The following is a 24,052-nucleotide window of genomic DNA, read 5'->3' on the forward strand; positions in this document are numbered from 1 at the left end:
AGCCTCCAAACTGGGGAAGTCAATAATTTTTAATGGGGAGTCACTCCAAGAATTTGGAAAGTGGTCAAGGGTCACCACTCTTCCAAGATATTAATGGTGGAGTTGTGGGGATGGGATGAAGGTTGGGTGCAAAAGGAAGCATGGGGGGAAGGGAGTGGGGTGCCGGAGAGGGTGTGAGATCTGGAAGAGGGGCAGAGGATTTGGATTATGTGGGGCATGGAGGCAGGAGTGGTGGAAGGGAGGAGATGGAGTGCCAGAGGTGACTGCCAGCCAGCAGCCTAGCACATTTCTCAGGCAGGTTCCTACCTGCCCTGCCCAGGCTGCAGGGCTATTATGTCTGAATAGCTACAAGCCTGAGGGGAGAGGTACTTTGAAGAACAGGCAGCGCACAAACAGGTAGCTTCCATTTGCCAGAAACAGGTCAATGGATTGTACTGGGGGGGGGGCAGCACCTAAAGCCTCTCCCACCCTCCCCTGGGGCTCACAGCTGTTGAAAGACAAGCAGCCTGGCAACCACTCTTCTAAGTAGCGGGGGAGGGGGGGGGAACGGAGGCAAGTAGGGAGCCTGCCTGAGATGCCCCGTTGCATCCACAGGTTAGATCTGGTGATTTGGCGGGCTGCATCCAATCTGCCAGCCGTATTTTGCCTAACCCTGCTCCACCCCCACTAGGCTGGAAACTCTGCAGAGTCCAGCTTGCAGCAACCAAATTTCAGCTACCTCTATTGGTGGCCAGCAGTTCTGCAGATTCAATTCTCTAGAGCAGCATTTCCCAAACTGTCGTCCATGGCCCAGTACCGGTCCTTAGGAAAAGAATACCAGGCCTCAGAAAATGTTTTGCGAGAGCTGGCCTCACTGCCCGCAACCCCCAAGATGAACACCGCGCTGAGCTCCCAGTGTCAACGGAGATAGCGCAAGCTTCCTGCAGGATCAGGTTCCAGAAGTGCACGGGCTTCTCTCCCCCCTGCCCCAACAGCTGGCGCAGTACCTAAAATGCGGTCCATCACGCACTGGGGACTTTGCTCCCCTGCTGCCTTCCTGCGCACGGGGGAGTGGGTGGGGATCCGGGACTGCGCTGGTTCCAGCTGCTCAGCCAGCACGTGCTGCCACGGGGAGCACAGGAGCAAGGCGCGCACTGCCCGAGCAGTTGGGGCAGGCGCAGCCTGGGACTCCCCCTCTCTCCATGCTATAAGGCACAAGGCGTGCAACGGACCATCATGTCAGGTACCACGCCGCTGTTTGGGGGACAGGGGAGCAGCCCACACACTTCCTGGACGTTGGCAGCTACAGGATCCCCAGGTATCGGTCCCTGTCCCCTCCACCGCCCAACCCCCACATGTACCCTTCCCCAGCACCCACAAGCACCCAGTCCCCTTCCCCAGCACCCACAAGCACCCAGTCCCCAGAACTCTGTCCTAGCACCCACAAACACAGCTGGGGCCACATTAGTGAGGTTTGAGGGGTGGTGTTTTTGTATCTTGTGTGACCCCAACTGACTTTTCTGTGGGCTAAAGTTGGCACTCGGAGCTTTGGGAGGACCAGAAAATTTGCATATTCATCATTTGCTTAATGAATATGCAAATAAATGTTACCAGTCCTCCAAAAGCCGGTGAATGGATTTACTGGTCCCCAGTATCAAAAAGTCTGGGAACCCCTGCTCTAAAGAAAACAAATATCCTTTGGCTATCTACGTCAATCAAGCTTATAAGAATCAGAGTGCTGTTCAAACTGTGACTTTCACAAAGTGTCAATTATTTTGCCTGAAAATTTACTAAAAGATAATATTCAGTGGCAGAAATAAGTGGGAAAGAGTACCAATTGCCTAATTTTAAAGTGTCAGTAGTGCTACTTCTATAAAGAGAACAGAAATTAAACAAGTTTTTCCACAAACTGAAATAAGACGAAGGAAAAATGATTATCCCTTTGATTTTTAATTCCACCCACATTACCACGTTTGTTTTACAAAACAGGCCCTAGAAACATTTTGATCATCAACTTTTACCTCTTCAAAACACCATTCTTCCATAAGGTCCATCAGCGTTAACACTCCACTATGGGTAAGTCTAAACATAAAATGTTATTTCGAAAGTCGCAGTCTAGACACGGTTCTTTGGAAAAGACTTTTTCGAAAGATCCTGTAAACCTCATTTTTGAGGAGTACAGGATCTTCCAAAAACGGCTTTTCTTTTCAAAAGAACTGCGTCTAGACCACAATTTCACTTTCGAAATAGCGTTTTTCAAGAAAATGCTGTGACAAATATGCAAATGAAGCATGGGAAATTCAAATCCTGGCTTAGTTTGCAATTTCGATGTGTCTAATTCGCATCCCTCTTTCAAAAGACTGAAATAGTCTAGACATAGCCTATGTCTTACAGTAGGATCCAAGAAAACGTTTAAAAAAAAAAGAGTCATTATGCCTTGCAATTACTGTATATGGTGTTTCTACAGTCAACAATTTTTTTGTTTTGTCTTCTGAGATTGTAAGCTCATTGGGGCAAGAATTAAAGCAGTATTCTATATCCTGCATTGCACTCCTTATACTACCAGTGCTCGTATTAGAAGAAATCTATAACACTAAGATCTCTACACTAATTTGTTTTCCAGTATCCAAAAAAGTATTTGATACATAATTATTTCTAATACATTTCAATTATAGATAGAAAGAGGCTGGCAAGTTTTAAGAAATTAATATTTGGCCAACAATTTCATTTTATTTCTGCTGATGATCTGGTACTAAAATGGAGCTGTAACAAACTGGAACTGTGCAAAATACACAGAAATGCAGACACATGCCACCTTTGTTTTATTATTATTTTAGCTTGATCATCATATGGCTTCATCAGCAACCTCAAAGCTAGAATTTCTAAGTGATAAAGAAAGGTGTTTATACAGTTTGATTTCCAAAAGCAAATAAACGGGAGTCATTTTAAAACTGTGATTTCTGGTTTAAGTATGCACACTTCAAGTAGGGATTTAATAGTGTAGTCGATTAACCAATAAACAAAAGCGTATAGGTTAATGCTAGACTACACACATTTCTTTTCCCCCTCCCTTCCCCTTGCAAATAAATTTTTTGGCAGGCTGGCCAGCAACCCAGCTCAGTCCTGGCTCACACTGGGTCTGGGACCTACCCCTGCTGTGACTCTGCATTTAAAGTGTATTAGGAGCTGGGCGGGCAGGCAACCCAGCTCAGTTCCGGCTCACACCAGGTCCAGGTCCCTCAGACTCACCCTAGACAGGGGTGCTGCCTCCCCATTCTGCTGCCTCTATCAGAGTACTGAGTGACAGGCAGCCAGTCTGCAAGGGGAGCTGGTTTTAAACTGGATCAGCTCCCACGTGGTACCCCGCCCTGCTGCCTCTGATACAGTTGCTGCCAGCACCACCCCTGGGGACTATAGACTAGTCAACTAACATAAGAATTCATGAGGTTACTCGACTATTCAATTAGCCAATATTTAACATCCCTAACTCCAAGTCAGATGCTCAATTTATCAGATATAACTCTAATATGCCTTATAACAGAAACAAGAGTCCAGAGACAGGTGATAACTTTGATTATAGGCAAAGAAAAACACATGTATCAAAACGTCCAACTATTTTTAGGAGACAAATGAAAGAATATGATAGAAGCCCATAAAATAGTAATAGAAAGAGGTAACTAAGAGTGGACTTTTTTCCTCTTATTAAAAAGATGACATTTAATTAGGGATATTAAAATCCCTGTTCATCAGTGAACTTGTTTAACCTTAAATTTAACCAGTTAACTGATTAAGCCAGACTCTGCTTCCTGATGCTTACCAGGTAACCATTCACATCTTTATATTTAATGAAACTGAGAAGCAAGTTTACAACCACCAAAGGTAAATAATGGACCAGTTAGAAAGTAGTAACCTGTGCAATTCACTGTTACATCATCACTGACGCCCTAACCTGAGTAAAATTTTAAAAAGGAATTAGATTATCAGGGACAATTAAACCATATATATTTATTTTAAATAGAATAAAAAATTAGAGCTATAAACCAATCATGGCATAAACTAGCTCTAATTGATAAAGGTTCTCAATGGGCAGCTGGTCTGATCAGGAAGGGCAATTTCTAATTGTTCTATCACAAATGTCACATGGAAGGAATTAAATTCCAGCTACTCATAAAAGTCATTCTAAAAGATCTTAATTCTGAACTAAAAGTCACACATTGAGGCAATCTTTATAAGAAAGTGAATACAGAAAAAAGAGACACTCTGAACTAACATGAATCCTTTACAATAACTTAGGACACTTTGTTAACAAGCATTTTAGTTAGAACAAAATAAGATTTAGAAATACCTTGGAGGCTTATGGTACTGGCATAAGAAGTCAAACCTATCATCTGGCACAGGTACCCGACTCTCATTTGGATCAATGGTGCAGAAAGGGAAGTTTTCCGCTGCTGCTTGACTTTTTGTTAACACATTGAAGAATGTTGATTTCCTATAAACAAAAAACCCTCTTAATCTAGTTTCAATTAGAGGTATCAAAAAGAGCAAGATAAAAAAAAAATTCTCATTGTATTTTGGATCTCAGAATAGAAAGACCAGATCCCCACAAAAGAATATTATGAATAAAATCACAGTGGATTAGGATAGACCACAAGGAGTTAAAAATACATTAAATAGTATCAATTGTTCCTCTTCTAGTACAGACAGTTCCCAGGTTATGTACAAGATAGGGACTGTAGGTTTGTTCTTAAGTTGAATCTGTATGTAAGTCGGAACTGGGGTCAGCCGCTGCTGAAACTGATCAGTTTCAACCGCGGCTGAATCTGGATGCCAGTTCTGACTTATGTACAGATTCAACTTAAGAAACCCAGGCGTCCCCAAGTCAGCTGCTGCTGAAACTGATCAGCGGCTGATTCCAGGAAGCCTGGGGCAGAGCAACTCTGCCTCGGGCTTCCTGTAGTCAGACGCTGGTCAGTTTCAGCAGCGGCTGACTTGGGGATGCCTGGGGCAGAGCAACTGGGGTGCTGCTGGGTTGCTCCAGTAGCACGGCTCCTCGGCGCTACTGGAGCAACCCAGCAGCACCCCAGCTGCTCTGCCCCAGGCGTCCGGATTCAGCCGCTGCTGAAACTGTCCAGCAGCGGCTGAATCAGGACGCCTGGGGCAGAGCAGCTGGGGTGCTGCCGGGTTGGTCCGGAGCGGCGCTGCGGGACCAACCCGTCAGCCTCCAGCTGCTCTACCCCAGGGGTAGACAAGAAAAGCCTGGTCTGCTGGGGGGGGGGGGGCACTAGCTGCACTCTCCCCCCCCCCCCCCAGCAGACCAGGGAGACGGGGGTGGTGGGACCGCCCAAGTCCTCCACGGCTTTGCTCTGTCTCCCTGGTCTGCTGACCTGGGAGACGTGGAGCAAAGCCGCAGAGCAGGCGGGCAGCAGGACAGTCCAGGCGCGCAGTGGCTGTCCCACTGCTGGCGTGCTCCAAGGCTTTGCTCCCCGTCTCCCTGCAGACCAGGGAGACGGGGAGCAAAGCCTTGGAGCACGCCTGCAGCGGGACAGCCCGGGCGCGCTTGAGCTGTCGCCCTGCGGGCGTGCTCCGCGGCTTTGCTCCCCGTCTCCCTGGTCTGACCAGCAGACCAGGGAGACGGGGAGCAAAGCCGCGGAGCACGCCCGCAGGGCGACAGCTCAAGCGCGCCCGGGCTGTCCCGCTGCAGGCGTGCTCCAAGGCTTTGCTCCCCGTCTCCCTGGTCTGCAGGGAGACGGGGAGCAAAGCCTTGGAGCACGCCCGCAGCGGGACATCATGGAGCCAGGGCAGACCTGGGATACGGGGAGCAGCTTTTCTCGCCCCGGAGGATGGGGGTGGCGGACCGCAGCACATCTGGGCGTCCCGCCGCTCCCGTCCTCCGGGGCGAGAAAAGCCCCGTTCGTAACTGCAGATCCGACATAAGTCGGATCCGCGTAACTTGGGGACTGCCTGTACAAGACACTGTAAAAGGTACAAAGTGGAAATGGAAATCCAACCCACATTTGTGTCTTTAAAAATTTCCCACTACACGTTGTTTGCCTATGCTGCATACACACTACTCATCAGAACAAAACAGAAGTACAGCAGACCAGAAGCAGGACACAAAAATGTTACCTGGCTCCTCTGGATACCTTTTTCACAAGTCCATTGAACAGAACAGAAAAACACTGACGGTAATGGAAGTCTTATCAGGCCCTGAGTTGTAAGTCTACTGTTCTATTTTGTCCTGTGGTACCTATCACTCCCTTTTCAATTTCAAAGTAAAGAGAGAAAGCAATAGAAAGTTCAAGTAGGGTGTAGGAATGCAGGTCCCTGTTATAAGATGTGCGAACTACTGCTTTAAATTGAGATGGATATCAGCATAAATAAGCCCAAAGTACATGATCAAAAAGCAATCACAAGAAAAAAATTGGTTAAATTTGTAGCAATCCTTCAAAATACCAGTGTTCATATTTAATGTTTGTCCTGAAATAATGGAAATAAAACACTTAATTAGATTCTAGGTGTAATAATACAAACTTGGATAATAATTTATGTATTATTTTTAAAATGGCTTCATATAATCTTAGCTAAATTGTTAGTTAAGGAATATTTTTTTAAAAAAAGGAAATTCTTAAAGTAGTAGTCACTAAGAAGTCTATCCTAGAAATTCTCCCAGTCAATCACAAACTCCAGCAGTACAATGGGACTGCCACACAGGTAGGCTCTCTGCTTGCCCCAACTCCACTGCCAGCATGCCTCTGAAGGAGGAGCAGGGATCTCCACAACCTGCTCATTAGATGGGAGCAGGGAACTGTAGCCACTGGGAGCTGTGGGGACAGTGCTTACAAAGAGACGCAATAGGGGGATCCATGTGCCCCATCCAGCCGGCCTCTTCCAGAAGCATCATGGAGTCAGGGCAAGCAAGGAGCCTCCCTTAGCCCCACTGCACCAGTGACTGGGAGCTGCCAGAGGTAGAGTACCATGTGGTGAGAGCCTGCACCCCAAACCCACTCACTGAGGCAGCAAGCCTTATATCTGCCCCATCCCAGCACCCCCTCCTACACCTAAACTCCCTCCCAGAACTTGCACCCACCTCCTCCTTCACCCAAACTCCCTGCTCCAAGCTCAGTGTAGACGCTCCTACACTGCAAACCTCTGCCCCAACCTAAAGACTGCACCTCCTCCCAAACCCCAACTCCCTCCCCCAGCCCAATAAATATGTGTGAGGGTAGAGGAGAGCAAGCAATAAAGAGAAGGAGAGATGGAAGGAACAGGATGGGGCTTCAGGGAAGTAAAGGGGCCCAGGTTGCCCTTAAAATGAAAAAAAAAATTATCTTGGGCATAAAATGTTGGAGACCACTGTTTTAAAGAATTCATTACTAATATCTGCCTGAGCAAACTGTAGATTACTAATAGGGCGCTAAGCGTCCCTGGGTTTAACTTGTTTGAAAATATCTTGATCAAATGCTTAGTTACTATCTGTATGCAGTAATTTGCTTATTATTTAGGATTTTTACACGTTTAGAGCATTTGTATAAATACCATTTGGCCGTTGTAGTAGGAATGCAAGTAACTAGCTGACTATCCGTTAAGCTTATCGGATAGTCAAGTTACTATTCAACTAGTCATCGTCCTCTGTATCAGAGGCACCAAGAGGGGTGGGGAGAGCAGAAGCCAGTGCCCACGGCTCTTGTGTATTTCAAAAAGAGGCACAGCAACAGGGAACCCACACGAGTGGGGATTGCTTCAGTTTCCCCACTGCACCTCTTTCCTTTATAATCTCTATTTTGGAGTTAAAGGAATTTTGGGTAAAATTACTTTCAGGATAATATCCTGTATAAATAATTCCAACAGAGTATTCTTGGTATTACTGTCCTCAGAAAGTTTTAAAAGGAACTTCTGGACTAAAAGGAAAGCAGCATATACTTTTTCTTTTTAAAAAAAATAAAAACATAGGCCATCTTATCAGAATTGTTTGTCAATTCTAAATACATTAACTTTATGTCTGTTGAAATTTATTTCTATTATTCATATATTTAAAAAGCCTACATAAGAGAAAATGCTGCAGTCATTTGACAACTAGAAGTTTTATTCCTGTTTGTATTGTACATATTTAATATATGAGGAGAAAGATTTTTTTTTAAGTGAGTACAGCTACAAATCTTATCACCTATTGAGACCAGGGAGTGTATCCAGAGGTTCCACCCTCTAGCCTAAAAGAGGAAACAATTAAACTCGGGTCACAAATAATAATTCCAGGGGACAATGACTACTGGTCAGAAGGCAACTGTCAGTCAGGTGAGACACTATCTTTGGACATTACAACATGTAAAATCTTTCACAGGATCCAGATGTGAAGGCTTGTTGTACACTGACCCTGGCCTGTTCAAAAATGGCTCAGAAAGGCCATGAGCAGCAAAGCAAATCCAAGCTGAGTAACACATGGTCCGGTCAGTAAGACACTGATTTCTGACATCTACTGCAAACCATTATTCACAGCACATGGACATCACAGAGAAATCCGGGCTGGTGAAGTTGCACATAATAGGTGTCTGAACAACAAGCATATTCTTGGGTGGTCAAAAAGACTTGTGAATAGTAGTAGGCTCTTCTCTAATCTTGTCAATCATTCTATCTGTAGCATCCTCATGGATGTGTCAAGGAGTGATGACGTTTAACATGGGGAGTCACAGCACTGGTGGGTGTCAAACAGTGCTAGTTACAATGTGCATGGTGGAATGCAGATGAGCATTAGCCAACTTGTTATGAGACAAAATAAGTCAGACCTCAACACAAAATTGTTCTGCAGAGTAACAGAGGGTTAAGCCAAATGACAGGCAAGTATGAACATTTGCACCCCATATGCCAGCCAATTTTCTTATGTTGTTATGCAACCTCACCTTAGCAGTGGTTGCCCAAATGCAGCATAATCACCAATGACTAAAAATCTACCAAAATTCCGTATTTCAGAGGGGCAGTCATGTTAGTATATTTCAACAAAAACAATGAGGAGCCCTGTAGCACCTTAAAAGATTAACAAATGTATTTGGGATAAGATTTGGTGGGCTACATCTGATGAAGGGGGTTCCAATCCAGGAGACTTTATATCCTAGCATTTCCTAGTTATTCTTACACTTTCAATGAAAGAGAACGCTTACACAGATCTCAGAAAACTTTACCAAGGAGGGAAGATATAAAGTACCTATCGCTGTGGCACCATTAACACATTCCTAGGTAGTCATCCCTATTAGATTTACCCATATTATAACTACTACTACATTCATGGTTCTGTGTGCTATAAATTAGGAATGGTAATAACGGGATTACCACCATATTGTTTTTTTCAGCCTATTGTCTCTCCACTATAATTTTTAGCCCTTTATGTAATGTTATTGTCAGGGCTCGACAAATTATACAATCTACTCGCCATGGGCGAGTAGATTGTAACCCAGAAGAGCCGGGTTCTGGCGATCTGTGCATGTGCAAATCGCCGGATAGCGCAGCTGGCGAGCGGGCCTTGCCGCTGTTCGGCGAGCCCTGCCGTGGTTCGGCGAGCCCTAGTTATTGTACTACAGTATTTTTCACATTCTCAACTTAAAAACAATTAAAATTTTTTTTAAAAAATTATCATTTCAGACGTTTCCACACAAAATATAAGCAATTTTCAAATGAGAGCTTCTTTCAAAAATGTTATTTAAGCCAACACCTCAAACATGCATTTTGATACAAATAAGTAGTACCTTTTATTTTCACAAATTAATAGGAGACAGTTCCTCAAAAGACTTTAAAGCAGGTGAACAACTCTATATATTTCCAGAATGTAGGCCTCAAAGTATACATTAGCATATATGACTATATTGCATTTTAGCCCTCTGGTTCAAACAAATATATTAAGATTGACAAACCAGATCATGACTGAGTAGCATTCATGAGACATCTGATTAAAACATTTTCAACAGCCAACGGAGAATAACCAGACCATTTCTTTTAAGAAACACATACATAAAATAAAGCTTGAGTTTTGGTCCATCCTGTAGGTCTTCAATACTTGAACGACGCATACTACAATACTCGCCCTTTGAGATTTGAAAGATAACGACTCAGTTATCCTCAGTTACCTACCCAACATTTGGCAGCCCAACAATACCGACTTTCAGGGAAGTCCCAAATCTTCCAATGATTGGATGTGGCTTAACCCCATCAACTCCCTTTTTGGGGGGCATCTGAAATGACAACACAGAATTGTAGTTCCAGTCCTTCCTGATCCCTCAAGGCCTACAACACCCCACACACGTTTCCCTGCCCAGGGAGATCTCGGGTACCTTTCTGCGAGCCATACCAGCGGGGCACCGCAGAGGCAGCAGACTGTGGCCGGACACAGAGCAGCGCATGGCCCCCTCACGCCGCAAGGAGCCCTCAGGCGGCTGAGTAGGTGGATTTGGATGCTGCAGCTTCTGCAAATCCCCTGTAAAGGCTGAGCTAAAAATAACCGGCTCAGAGCCCAGGGAGCGAAATGCAACACACACCCACTCCCACCCCCAGGCAGCTGGCGCCCCTGCTCCCCTAGGAAGCCTGGCGCGTGCGGCTGGAGGGGCCCGGCGCCGCGGCGGGGACTCCCGGGCAGGCACTCGGTCAACTGGGCACCTAGGCACGGCCCACGCGCCCCACCCGAGAGCCAGGCGCCGCGCTTTGCCTCTTTCCCAGCGGAGGGCGGCTGCCGCCTGCCTGCCCCGCCGGACGGGCCGTGCCTGCCTCCGCACGCGCGCTGCTGCCCCGGCCGAGCCCCTGCCCACCCCGAGGCAGCTGACAGGCGGATGCGGAGCTGCACCAGGCCTGCTCCGCGGCCCCGCGCTCCCGGAGGAGGAGCGGCGCGGCGCGGCGGGGACAGCGCCCCGCGGCACATGCCCCCCGGGAGGGGCCGGGCGGGCGGGTTCACCTTGCTGAGACGAGGGGGGGGCTGGGTTACACTGTCCCCGCCGGCCTCAACCGCGACAGCGCCCACACCACGGCCACGCTCGCGCCCAAGCGGCAGGCGGAACAGGCGGGGCCCACGTTGCCTCCCATTGGGCGGGACGCCCAGAGAGGAAAGGTCACGCGGGGGGCGGGGGAGCCTCGTGCTCGCACGGGCCTTGGGGGAGGCTCTAGTGGCGGTCTGGGCCGGAGGGGGAGGGGTGATGCGCTGGCTCGCCCCCCGCCCCACGGCAGGGCTCTGGCTTCCCGCCCGGTAGCCGGCTGGAGCTGTCACAAACCCTGCGGGAGCTGCTGTTCCCAGCCCACCTGCGCGTGCCCGGCGCTGGCCTTCCTTCTGCGGCGTTCGCTTGCCTGCTGCGTGGCCACAGGCAGGTGCGACCTGCAGCCGCCGAGCTCCCCCAGCTACTCCTCTCGGGTGCCTGCAGGCCGGGCGCGGGCCTCCCACAGCGATCTCTGACACCGAGCGATGTGAAAGTTACTCCCGATGGCTAGTGTCGCCCAGCTCTCGCGCCTCTGGTTCTGCGTGTTCAAAATTAGTGCTTCGGCAACTGGCTGTCGCCTGGGCTGAGCAGATGTCCCTGTCTTCTTGGGAGAGGCCCGAGATTTAGGGCATTTTCTTACAAAGGCACCTATTACCCGCCACACGCCTTCCGGATTTTTCATGTTTGCTACATGGTCACCCTACTTACCTCAACTGCAGCAGCAAACCCTTACTGCTGCTTTCATGCCAGGGTGGTCCAGCAGGGTGCAAAAACAAGGGAGCTGTTGCCAGACAAGACTGTAAAAACAGGTCCTGTCTATTCTACAGATCTTATGGCATTTTTTTTAAACAAATCGCAGTCTTGAATCCTTATAAAATATCCCTTTTCTTCCCCAGCCAACCCCTGTCAATAAGCATTGGCAGAGAGTACTGCTTGCCACGCTTGTACCCTAGGCAATGTAATGGTATTGTTCTTATGCAATTGATAAAATACTTTAGGATCCTTTGGGATTAAAGAAACTATATATATTCTATATAACACTGGAGTATGGGTGTTATGTAAAATATTAAGTATTTTTACTCTGTCACACTCCTCAATTCTGCATGGGATGCTTTTACTTACCATAGGCCTTCCTATTCAAATGCCCAATTTGGTAGAGTTGTTTTATAGTCTCAAACAAAGAACTTCTTAGCCCAGCTTCTGTTTAGGCATTTCTGCTATACAATCACCCAAGGAGTGGATATGATTTATAATTATTACAAAGGGAAGGCTGTATAATGCTGATGCAACTCAGAATCCATACTATCATGCTTGCTGACTTTCACTCCTTAGAAGAAAGACTCATACTTTTACATTATATGTATTTATGACAGGGCATGTGCTTCATAGCAGTGTTATTAAGATCTTTAGTGATGGAAAGATTTTGCTCCTTGTTTTAATGAGATTTAAAATCTCACTTTTAAAAAAATATTTTTCCAGACAGACACCCCTCCCTCCAATTCCTCAAGCACTCTCCACAGAAAATTCCTCCTTAAGCCAGTTTGTGCTCTTAGATTGTCCCAGTTTTTTGTGATCAGCCTTAACCTTAAGGCTACATCTACACTGCAGGCTTCTTGCGCAAGAACAAGCGTTCTTGCGCAAAAACTTGAGGAGGTTCTACACTGCACGCACGTTCTTGCACAAGTAAATTTACAATTAAGTGTCGGACTAGAGGGCTTCTTGCGCAAGAGTTACTCCTCTCCCCACGAGGAATAAGCCCTCTTGCACAAGAGCTCTTTCACAAGAAGGCAGTGTGGACGAGCAACTGGTTTCTTGCGCAAGAAACTCCTATAGCTAAAATGGCCATCAGAGCTTTCTTGCGCAAGAGAGTGTCCACACTGCCATGGACGCTCTTGCGCAAAAGCACATGGCACTATGGATGCGCTCTTGCGAAAGAATTTTTGCGCAAGAACTCTTGCACAAAACAGTTCTTGCACAAGAAGCCTGCAGTGTAGACATAGAGTAAGGGTATGTCTGCGCTACCATGTAAGATGAGAATTAATGGAGCTCTAGTTTATGGACCCTTGGCTACAAACCCAGGGCTTGAACATATACACTGCACATGGACCTTCAGTTTAGAAATTCAGGACCTAGGCCCAAATCCATGGCTCCAATGTCTGCAATACAGTATGAAGATCTGAGAAAACCAGTATATTCCAGGCTTCCTAGAGCTCCCTCCTGCTGTGACTACTCTGGTTCGTGATGTAGTGTGGCAAAACTGATTGCCCATGCAGCCTGTTACAAGAAATTGTTGCAGTTTACCAGCACATTTTGCAGAGATGTCTTTTTGGTCTGCATGCTCCCAGCAACAAGAGACAACCATGTGAAAGAGTCACTAACCTATTTCAAGAGCTTCTCTTGCTTGTTTTCACTCCTGTTTTTGCTAACAGACAAAGCATCCGAGATACATGGTGGAAAGTGATTTCTGAGCTCCCAGAAGTTCCCAGTGGAAACAGAGGACAACACAGACATGGAAGAATTTAACTGGCTGATGCTGCTTGTGACTCTTGGTGTAGCTGCTGATGCCCCCTATGTAGGCCAGCACTTCTGGAGAAGGGTCACAGGAACAGATTGGTAGGATTCCATCCAGTGGAGGACTAGCAATGAGTCCAGCACTTTCACATGAAGAAAGCTACATTTCTGCAGCTTTGTGAGCAGCTTGCCCCAAACCTTCAGTGTAAGGACAGACAAACAAGGGCAGCCATGCCAGTCCAGAAGTGGGTTGCTGTAACCTTGTTGAAACTGTGTATCCCAAACTGCTCTAAGACTGTTGCTAACCATTCAACATTGGAAAGTCTACCATAGTTAAAATGGTCACAGAGGTTTTTTGAGGCAGTCAGACAAGATTCATCCCAAAATAGTGGACATAAACAAGATCTCTGAAGTAATTGCTGATTTTAAGACAATGGGGTTTCTGAAATGCATTGGGGCAACATATATGAATCGTGGCCATAATTTGCCCTCCCCAAAGAGCACAAACACATAATCACAAATGGGTACTACCCTATTATACTGTAAGCCCATGTACATGCCAACATGGGCTTCACTGGAAAAGTTTGTGATGCCTGGGTTTTCGATCAATCAGGAATCTACATTAATGGACAGGCTAGGACAAATTCCCATTGGATGGTATTATCATAAATGGAATAACTGTCCCCAGCATTACCCCCTTTTGCCTTGGCTTATGAAACTATATCCAGATCTCAGAAGGTGATTGAATGTGCATTTAGCAGACTTAAATCTAGTTAGCAGTTTACAAAAACATTTGGATTCCAGTGTCCTCAAGGCTTATTACATTATTGTGGCTTGCTCTGCTCTACATGCCTTTGTGAAGCCAAAGGTGAGCCATTTGTTCCTGAATTAAACTATGACAGTAATGGATTGCCTAATCAGTACACTTAACTATAAAGTGCATCTATCACACTGGGAGCAGGATTTACCTGAGCAACACAAGTCAGAGATGCTTCGTTCTGTTACATTATACATCTACATGGGCCAATAAAAAAGGGTTAATAGTACATTTATGAGTGTGTTTGTGCAATGTTTACAGTAAATGAGGTGCTGTCCTTCAACTTCATTATGTATTGTGAAAGATAAGACTGCAATGCATCGTTGATATTGATGACAGGACTGATTATGAACTGGGGCTGAGGGGAATTGATTGCCATTTTTAAGTACAGGCAGTCCCCGACTTACGCGGATCCGACTTACGTCAGATCCACAGTTATGAACGGGGCTGCCCCAGAGTACACGGACTGCGGGACCTCGCGGTCCTGCCGCCCGTGTACTCTGGGGCTTTCTCTGCATCTCCCTGGTCTACAGACCAGGAAGACGCAGAGCAAAGCCGCGGAGGGGCTGCCCTGCTGCCCGAGCCCCCCCCCACTCCCCCCCCCGCGGCTTTGCAAAGCTGCGGGGGAAGCCAGCAGCGGGACAGCCCAGACGCCCCGCGGCTGTCCCACTGCCGGCGTCCTCAGAGGCTTTGCTCCCCGTCTCCCTGGTCTGCTGGTCTCCAGCAGACCAGGGAGACTGGTAGCAAAGCCGCGGAGGACCCAGGCGGCGGGACCGCGGTGCGTCTCAGTCCGCCGCCCATGTCTTCCTGGTCTGCTGGGGTGGGGGGGGCGCAGCTAGTACACCCCTCCCCCCCAGCAGACTAGGCTTTTCTCCGGACGCCTGTGGCAGAGCAGCTGGGGTGCTGCCGGTTGGTCCCGCAGCGCCGCTCTGGGCGCTACTGGTCCAACCCAGCAGCACCCCAGCTGCTCTGGTCCTGATTCAGCCGCTGCTGGTCAGTTTCAGCAGCGGCTGAATCAGGACGCCTGGGGCAGAGCAGATGGGGTGCTGCTGGGTTGGTCCGGTAGCGCCGAGGAGCGGCGCTACTGGAGCAACCCAGCAGCACCCCAGCTGCTCTGCCCCAGGCGTCCTGATTTAGCCGCTGCTGAAACTGACCAGCGCTGACTACAGGAAGCCCGAGGCAGAGTTGCTCTGCCCCGGGCTTCCTGGAATCAGCTGCTGATCAGTTTCAGCAGCAGCTGACTTGGGGACACTTGGGGTTCTTAAGTTGATTCTGTATGTAAGTCAGAACTGGCGGTCAGTTTCAGCAGCGGCTGAATCTGGACGCCAGTTCCGACTTACATACAGATTCAACTTAAGAACAAACCTACAGTCCGTATCTTGTACGTAACCCAGGGACTGCCTGTACAGTGCATGGCATAACAGCTTATAAAATAGGGAGGGGATATGTGGCAACAAATGTGGATTTATAGTATTGCTTGATGGAGTCAAATGCATTAAGAAATACTGTTTATATACAACTTTCCAGTTGTCCCTTATCACAGTTACCTTTATAATGTGCATAGCAAGTAGTATGATATAACAGCAATACTTCTTAATAAAATAAAAACATGTATATTTGAACATGTATTATAAAACTACAATATTAAATCCTTGTCAGGAAAACCAGATGCAATTACAACCAATACCAAACCCTTTAAGCCAGGGAGTGGGGAACCTCAGGCCCTGGGGCTGGATGCAGCCTCAATCTTGACTGGATCTGGCCCCCAACGCTTAGGGCCACCCCTCTACCCCAGCACTGGGGAGCCCATGCTGGTGCTCCAGTCCCCCCACTGCAGGGCCACCATGTATCGTGGATGCTTTGTCTGTTAGAAGTCCCCCTGCTGCCCCACTGCAGGGCTGGATCACACTCACTGTAGTAGGTTGGGCTCCCCGTGTGCGTCTATACTGCACCTGAAGCTTGAAATAAGCTTCACAATTTGAGCTACACAAATTGCATAGCTTATTTCAAATCAATTTCAAAACAGCTTATTTCAAAATTTGGTGCTGTCTACAGAGCACTTATTTTGAACTATATCAGAGGTATCCCAAACTAGCACTGCAGTATAGTAGCAGCCCCTTAGGCTTTGGTGTGCAAGGAAAATGTGGGAAGTGTCTTTTTCCTTCTCAGTCAGAAGCCACATCAGTGAAGGTTTTTTTCCTTCACTTGGGTGTGGCCCCAACTGATTTTTCTGTGATTTAGTAGCCCCCAATCTAAAAAAGGTTTTTTACCCCTGCTTTAAACAAAAAACACTGCATAAACAGTGAAACCATTTTCAAAAAAAGAATGTCCTACTGTGGCATATATTTGCCCCTCCCTCATTCTCCTTTCCCTTCTTTCAGGTTTAGCCTATACTTCCCATCTCTCAAAGGAAGCATTTACAGGTGCAAGGGTCTGCACTAGCGTGGAAGCTTGAAGTAGGAAATGAGACTGCAATGGGGGGATAATTGCATAGTACAGATTTGCCCTGCCTCACGCTAAGTCCCAATTGCACTGTCCACTCAACCACAGAACTTCTCATACTGTTCTTGCTCTGCATCACGTGATACTGTGGAAGGGACTCCAAATGAGATGTGGAGCAGCAGGAGGCTAGACCTTGGGTGCCATAAGCATAAATAGCCGATTGAACAGGCTCTCTTTGCTAGAATCTGTCTTCATCAGCTGATATTCCTGCTCTAAAAACTGCTGCAACCTTCTCTTATGCTGAAATTCTGTCCTCTTACTTTGCAAACTGTCTGTGCCATTCCACCTGCCATCAATCTTTCCCCGCTGGTAATGGACCTGTTTATTGGCCCTCTCCAAAGTGTCAAACATTAGTGCATCACAGAAACACTGAAATGGTTTGGACCAATCCATGACAGTTTGGCATTGGGACTTGCAGCCGTGGCCTGCACTTCCAATGTGGAAGGACCAGTAGTGGTTGAAAAACTTAAATTCAGGTATCAAATAGTGCAATATTGTGTTAGTACTTCAAAAACAGCTTTGACACATCAGGAAAAAGTGCCTTATGGAATTGCAAGGTCAAAAAATGATACTGGGAATAGATTGAAGCTCTTTTTTACATAAAGAAATGTCTCAAAAGTGCCCCTTGGACACATCTAAGTTAATCTTGGTGAAAAAGAGACCAGAAACAGTGGTAAGTTAAAATTTACAATTGCTTATAATTTAAAAATTGCATACCAACTTGGCCTTTTGGAGTAGGGGTGGAGGAGAGCCAGAAACTGACTAGGCTAATGGGCTACTTCTGCATTATGCAATTTTATTGCTGATTCCATGACTCTCTTCCAAGATTGAGGGGTGGTATCCTGAAGCTTCTCCAAGTAGGGACCCAGAATGTGCTGCAGCTGCTCCAGTGGAAAAACATCCTCAGGGATTGATTTGAGCACAAGAGTCACTTTGGCAGCCTCATCCATCTTTTGCTGTCTTTATTTCAGTTCTATATTGGATACAGGGTAAGAAAGTCTCCATCCTGGTTGAGCAGGCTGTTGTGAAACACTCAAACAGCTTATAAAAGGGATAGGATAATGGTGAGTTCCTAGAGGTTTGTTTGTCATCCCTGTGTTTTAGATAATCAGTTTTGACCTACTTAATCTGCTCCCTGCACTAGTCACTAGCCTGGTAAATTCCCAATACCGCCAGCTTGTTTACCAGTATACATGGTCATGCTGGAACTTAGCTAACATCAATGGCTATGTCTACATTGGTGCGATCTTGCACAAAAGCGGCTGCTTTTGCACCAACACTTGCTGCCTGTCTACACTGGCCACGAGTTCTTGCGCAAGAACACTGATGTTCTAATGTATGAAATCAGTGCTTCTTGCACAAGAACTCTGATGCTCCCACTCAGGAATAAGCCCTCTTGCGCAACTGTTCTTGCGCAAGAGGCCAGTGTAGACAGGCAACATGAATTATTTGCGCAAGAAAGCCCTATGGTTAAAATGGCCATCAGAGCTTTCTTGCGCAAAAGAGCGTCTACACTGGCATGGATGCTCTTGTGCAAAAGGACATCTCTTGCACAAAGGCACATGCCAGTATAGACACTCTCTTCTGGAAGAGTTTTTGCACAAGAACTCTTCCGCAAAAGAGTTCTTGCGCAAAATCATGCCAGTGTAGACGTAGCCAACCTGTTTGTTCTCCTTGCACCTGGCACCTGGGATTCAATTAACCAGTCTTGATATAGAAAGGACAAAGTACACTATCCCACACAGGGTAGCATAGCAGACTCTAAGGATCCAACTTTGGGGGTCAGGACCTGAGCTGTAGCCACAAGGCAAAACTATGGAATTTGGTCTCAAGTCCCATGGGAGTTAGCTCAGACCCTCCATCCTGTGAAGCCTGGGCACACATCAGAGAGTTATGGCTAGATTTAAGGGAGGATTGTGCTTGAGCCTGAAATTGAACTTGGGGATTTCATTACAGGGTAGACATACCCTGTATGTCTTCAAATGACTCCACTTATGCAAGTAGATATAATACAGCTCACACATGCCCACTCTTCATCCCAAACACGCACAGAGATGAAATAGAGTGTGTAGGCATTTACACATGTGCACTCTCTAACAAGCTCCTATATATATCAAAACTCAGAGCTGGGTAGAGGCAACTTGACACATGGGAATGGAGGCTAAAGCACTCTAGGGTGCTGTATCACTTTTGAGGAAGAAACAGGAATTTTAAGAAATCCAGCAGGAACAAAAAGAAAAAAAATGACAGGTTGACAAAAACTTCAGTAGGGCCACATATCATTCATCTTTCTTTATCATGACACAATGGATTAATGATCTTTAAACCTTCTTTAGTAATAATCTAATCCAGCACATAGTATCTCTAATAATGGTTATATGAAAGTGAATGACATGATTCAAGTATATTACAATACAATGGCAATTACCATATGAAAATATATATCAAACTCACCAACTATAAATGGACAGAGTTTGAAACAAATAACTACATACAGCAATTTCAGGTTGCTGTTAAAAACAAGACATACATACAAGTCTTAGTCACTTAATAGAAAGAAAAAAGCTATTCCTTATATGAAATATTTTAAGTGAATTTTGTTATAGAAAAGTCAATGGTATGCAATAACATATACAAATGCTTTCACTTCAAATTTCGACAAAAATTTAAATAGACTTTTTTTTCAGTCATTGAGAATAAATATTTGTATATATATTCGCTAAAGGTAATTTTACTTCCATCTCAATAGCAACATGCAAAGACAGGAGTGATACCCACTGATTTTGATCTGTTTTGCCTGTATCAATGCAGAACTGCAATTGCCAGATTATAATATGGCCCATAGGACAAGACTGTCAACTGCTATTTGACCAGACAGCCAAAGCTATTATTTCTCGCAAATGATTCAGTCTGAATAAGACAGTTCCCCCTTAAAGCTCAAGTACATTGTAGTGATTGATTTTATTTCCTGTATCTTGCTCAAACAAACATTGGGTGCTATTTTCTTAACCCAGAGGGTTTGGAGTGTTGGAATCCAAAGGCTCCGTGGCAGTTGGTTGGAGGAAGAAAGCTCTGAGGAAGATACAAGCAACAACAACAGGATCCACCCTGAGATCCTGGGCAGCGACGGAAAGTTAATGGTAAAGCGACAGAGGTGAAATGAAGCAGAGAAATGGGACAGAGCAGAAGCAGCCAGAGACAGCAAGGCTGATGAGGATAAACGGCGTGGCTAACCCACCTGAAAAGATAAGCATCTTCTGCAAGCTAACACCGTGTAGGCAAAGGGCTACAACTGCAGCCTGCTCTTTTTTTTTACAACAGGTAACCAAGGTGTGAGGCTTTACTTTTTCACCCGTTTTTCTCTCTACTATGGCAAATCTGGCTTGCACAGGTCTCTAAATGCACATGGGGATAGGATGCAGAGGGTACACACCTGGTGGCTCATCAACCTTGAGCTCATTGAGAATCTATACTGCAGCTTTTCATCCATAAATCTCAAAGCACTTCAGAGAGGCAATATTTTTATCCTCAAAGGAGGAAACTGAGGCATAGACAGGTGTAACCTGAGCAGAACCTGTCTGGGGAACTGTGCTAAATCAGCCTGGGCTACAGCAGGAGCATGTGTGGTATGTCTTCAGTATTCATAGATCAACAGGGAAAATAACTCCCAAGGGAGCTTGTAGAGGGATGTGCTGTGTACTGAGGCATATTTCATCATAGGCAGGTTTGGGGCTGCTACCAGAACAGAGAATTCTGTCATCAATCCCTAGGGACAGTCTTCATTATATAATTTTAATATGTAAACAGACAGAAGAGAGCTAACTAGTGATGTCACCAAGACTGCTAGCTCTCCTGAACTTTATTAAATAAAAAACTTGTTATATTAGTTCCATGCCAAAAATATGTTAAGTATAAACACCGTAAGAAAAAGTCATCCCCTTCCAGAGCACTCTTCATCCGCAAGCCAGGGCATGACAGACACACTTGACTCAGTTTCCCCTTTTACATAACCCTGTAACTCTATACAAGGTTTAGTCTCTAGTCCATAAACATGATTTTATTACTAGATCATAGTTCAAATAATCCTTAGTAACAGTTCCAAATATACAATTCATTACTCATCCCAAACAGTTCTTAAGATCACCCCACATTTCATCCTGTAATAGACTATATACCACACATCCTGGACTCTTTCAGTCTTTCCCTTTTCTTGTGCCAGGACACCCCAGCCCTTCCAACTGGAATGTAACCCTATTCTTCCCAGCAGGAACCTTCACGGTCATTCTGCTAGGAGTATCCTTCACTTTCCCTGTCCCTCTCATGACTTCTCTGGGTCCATCTCTCTATTGCTGGAGATATCCGCAGATATGCTCTGCTACTGATTCTCCTGCCTTCATCCCCCTCCAGCCTGTGGCTCTGGATCTCCATTTTGGGGACACTAGCCAGCAAACCCCTCTTACTTCTCTCCTGCCTTCAGTGTTTTAATGGAAACCATTGTCTTCTTCCTCCCAGCAGACTCATCTCATCCCCTGGAGTCTGGCAGCTATCACCTGCTCTTCCTGACTGCACTACTCTGTTCTGACTCACTGGAGAGACTCCCTTTTACTGGGTATATCTCTGATCCTTTCTAATCCCCAAGTGCTAACCTCTTCTCCTTTAAAAAACAAACACACACCCTGCAATTGTTTTTTACCTTCAGTGAACTTAATGGGCTTCTTTCATCCCCAAACCAAAACAGCATTCCCAAAGGTGTATTATTAAAACACTCCATAAAACATTTCACAGTACAGTACGCATGATATACACCCAAGGAGTTCCCAAGTTATTCACCAGAAACTTAAAACCATCCACAAAGGAGCATGTACTTCATCCATATGCAGGAGGCACTGGGGGAGAAAAGGAAGAGCAGGGACAAGAAGAGGCAGAAGGAGGTAGGGTGGGTACTTGAGAGAAGATGTGGAGTGTGGGTAGGATCTGGGGTAGAATGGGAAATCAAGCACCCACTGGGAATTCATGAAGTAGGCACCTGTAAATTCATATAATTCCAAGTTCTCTTCAGGATACCACCCTCCACTCCTAGGAATCTCTGCTGAGCTATGCCCCTCTTGGTACGGAGGAATTGAAATTCCTGAATGCTGGAAGTGAACTTCTTGCCACAATTGCCGAGAAACAAATTGTGCTTCTGATTGTTTTTACAAGCTCCCCATCAGCTCCTAGAGCATAACCTAAGCCTTTTGCTGCTGTTTCTGCTGCCACTGTAACATAGTCATCTGTACCATCACCCATACACATATCTCCTCCATGTTTTTAATCACCCAACCAGGTGGGACCAGTCACTGTCAAGACCTTCAATTCCCACCTTTCCTTTCCACCTCACACTAAGGATCTTCCTTACTCTCCCCTTGTATGAGGAGCTGATCAAGGTGTTCAGATTCTCCATCACATGTCAGGAAATAGGGCTTCGCCCCAGCCTGTTAAGGTCTCATTGCCATATTCACAGTCTCTCTCTGGCAGATTTTTATATTATCCAAAATTAAACCAACAACCAAAAACAATTCTTCAGCACACCCTTTCCATCTCAGTCTTTTACTACCTACCGTCCCAGAACACATACTACTCTGGCTTCCTGCCTCTCACTAAACCACTTCCTTTTCACAAACACTTTGCTAGAGCTCTGACCAATCCTTTATATCTCCAGGTGCAGCCTCAGCCCCTTAATTGGACCACTTGGAAGTACATGGTCTACCATAGGAAAGCTGGACCTGCTTCAGTTGCAAGGGCAAGACAATGACTACTTTTTGAATCCTTGATGTCCCTGAAACATGTTTTTGTTGTAATTGCATATGACTGTGTATATCATTATTCTCAGATATCCCCAGGAATGTAAATAATGACGGAGTTATTTTACTTCTGTGTATAACTTTATTTATTTTGTCTTTAAAAATATTTTATTTAATTGAAAATTAGTTCCTTTATTTCCCGTTCATATTGCCATTTGCTTCAAAAATGCTCCAAAAAATAAGCCTTTCAGCAAGAGAACAACAATTCTTTCAGCCTAAATTGTTCTTGTCAAAATATGTGATGCTATTATTTAGGATACCCTCCTATCTCGGCTGTTTTAGTGAATGTGATCTCCAAAAGCTTTCTGAGATGATTATGGCTTATAGGAAGCTGCAAACAAGAATCTGGACTCTTCTCAAAACAATAACTTGAATGAAAAAGAAACATTAGAGCCAGCCAAAAAAGAAATGCTATTCACTATGAAGCAGAGACCTTGGTTCAAAAGTCTTTGGTCTTCTGTTTTCGGACTCAGCTATCCTGAGAAAGTATTGCAAAGGTAGCATTTCCAGCTCCTAAGGAGACAAGCTGCACAGCTGCAGTGCTCCTTTGGCTCATCCAAAAAGTGATCAAATTTCGAAAAGAGCTCTTATTCTATTCTGTTCTATTCAGGTTCTTATACCACACTCATCACTGTGATACATTAGGATGTATTTTGTATTTATTTGTAAAGGATGTCATACACTCAACAAGAAGCCATTCTATATTATGGCCACATTTACAATAAAAAATTTCAATTTAATTATTATAATACAATAAATAACAATCTACTTATCTTGCCTTAAATATTTAATCTCTAATAGTCTAAATAGCAAACAGAACTCCAAATAAAATCATAAAGTTTCCCCATGCTCACTTTCCCACATGCCTGTGGAATGTAATCAAAAGTTAATACATCCGGACTCTGGAAGGCCAACAAGTGGAAGTGAATTCCAAAACCAAACTGATTTCATGGACAGCACCCTGCCAATATCCCCAAACCCCTTACAGAAAAGGAATTCCAGCTCAAGTAGCTCCACTCACCTTCCTGTAGCAAAATGGCATGTACATAGGGTTGCCAACTTTCTAAATCACACAAAACCAAACATTCTTGCCCTGCTTCCACACTTCATTCCTTTCCCCCAAAGCCCTGCTCCACCCCTTCTCTGAGGGCCTACCCCATGCTCACTACACCCCCACTCCTTCGCTTATTGTATGTACCAACATTACTCATTTTCACTGGGGGACAGTAGGGGTTGGAATGTGGAAGGTAGTGAGTGCTCCAGCTAGGTGTACAGGCTCCATGGTGAGACCAGAAATAAGGGGAACAGAATGTTGGGAGGGGCTCCAGGCTAAGGCCAAGGGGTTTGGAGTGTGGGAGGGGACTCAGGATTGAGACGGAGGAGTAGGTGCCAGAGGAGGTACAGGCTCCAGCTAGGGGTGTGAGCTCTGGGGTGGGATAGGGGATGAAGGATTTTCC

The 24,052-nt window shown here is 45.6% G+C and overlaps 2 protein-coding genes across 8 annotated transcripts in view; one reads left to right on the plus strand and one right to left on the minus strand.

Moving 5' to 3' along the window:
• OLA1 (Obg like ATPase 1) overlaps window positions 1-11,065 on the minus strand; it is a 220,775-nt gene extending 209,710 nt beyond the window's left edge. Inside the window, exons 1-3 of one of the 6 annotated variants that reach the window (XM_006116487.4) lie at window positions 10,910-11,064; window positions 10,096-10,196; window positions 4,325-4,468 (exon numbers count right to left, since the gene is read on the minus strand). In XM_006116487.4, the coding sequence (XP_006116549.2) occupies window positions 4,325-4,468; window positions 10,096-10,196 (245 nt within the window). In that variant the 5' untranslated portion in view covers window positions 10,910-11,064. Of the gene's footprint in view, window positions 1-4,324; window positions 4,469-10,095; window positions 10,197-10,295; window positions 10,504-10,766; window positions 10,789-10,909 lie in introns of those variants that run through there. The other 5 variants (XM_075933646.1, XM_075933650.2, XM_025181383.3 and 2 more) reach the window with 5 other exon arrangements.
• Window positions 11,066-19,914: 8,849 nt separating this feature from the next.
• The window catches only part of SP9 (Sp9 transcription factor), a 65,417-nt gene continuing 61,279 nt past the window's right edge, over window positions 19,915-24,052 (plus strand). The window contains exons 1-2 of one of the 2 annotated variants that reach the window (XR_012905223.2): window positions 19,915-20,076; window positions 22,454-23,310. The gene's annotated coding sequence lies outside the window, so the exon portion shown is untranslated. Of the gene's footprint in view, window positions 20,077-22,453; window positions 23,311-24,052 lie in introns of those variants that run through there. The other variant, XM_075933654.2, reaches the window with a different exon arrangement.

Source organism: Pelodiscus sinensis, chromosome 7 (genome assembly GCF_052426305.1).
Source record: "Pelodiscus sinensis isolate ZL-2025 chromosome 7, ASM5242630v1, whole genome shotgun sequence".
Classification (NCBI taxonomy): domain Eukaryota; kingdom Metazoa; phylum Chordata; order Testudines; family Trionychidae; genus Pelodiscus; species Pelodiscus sinensis.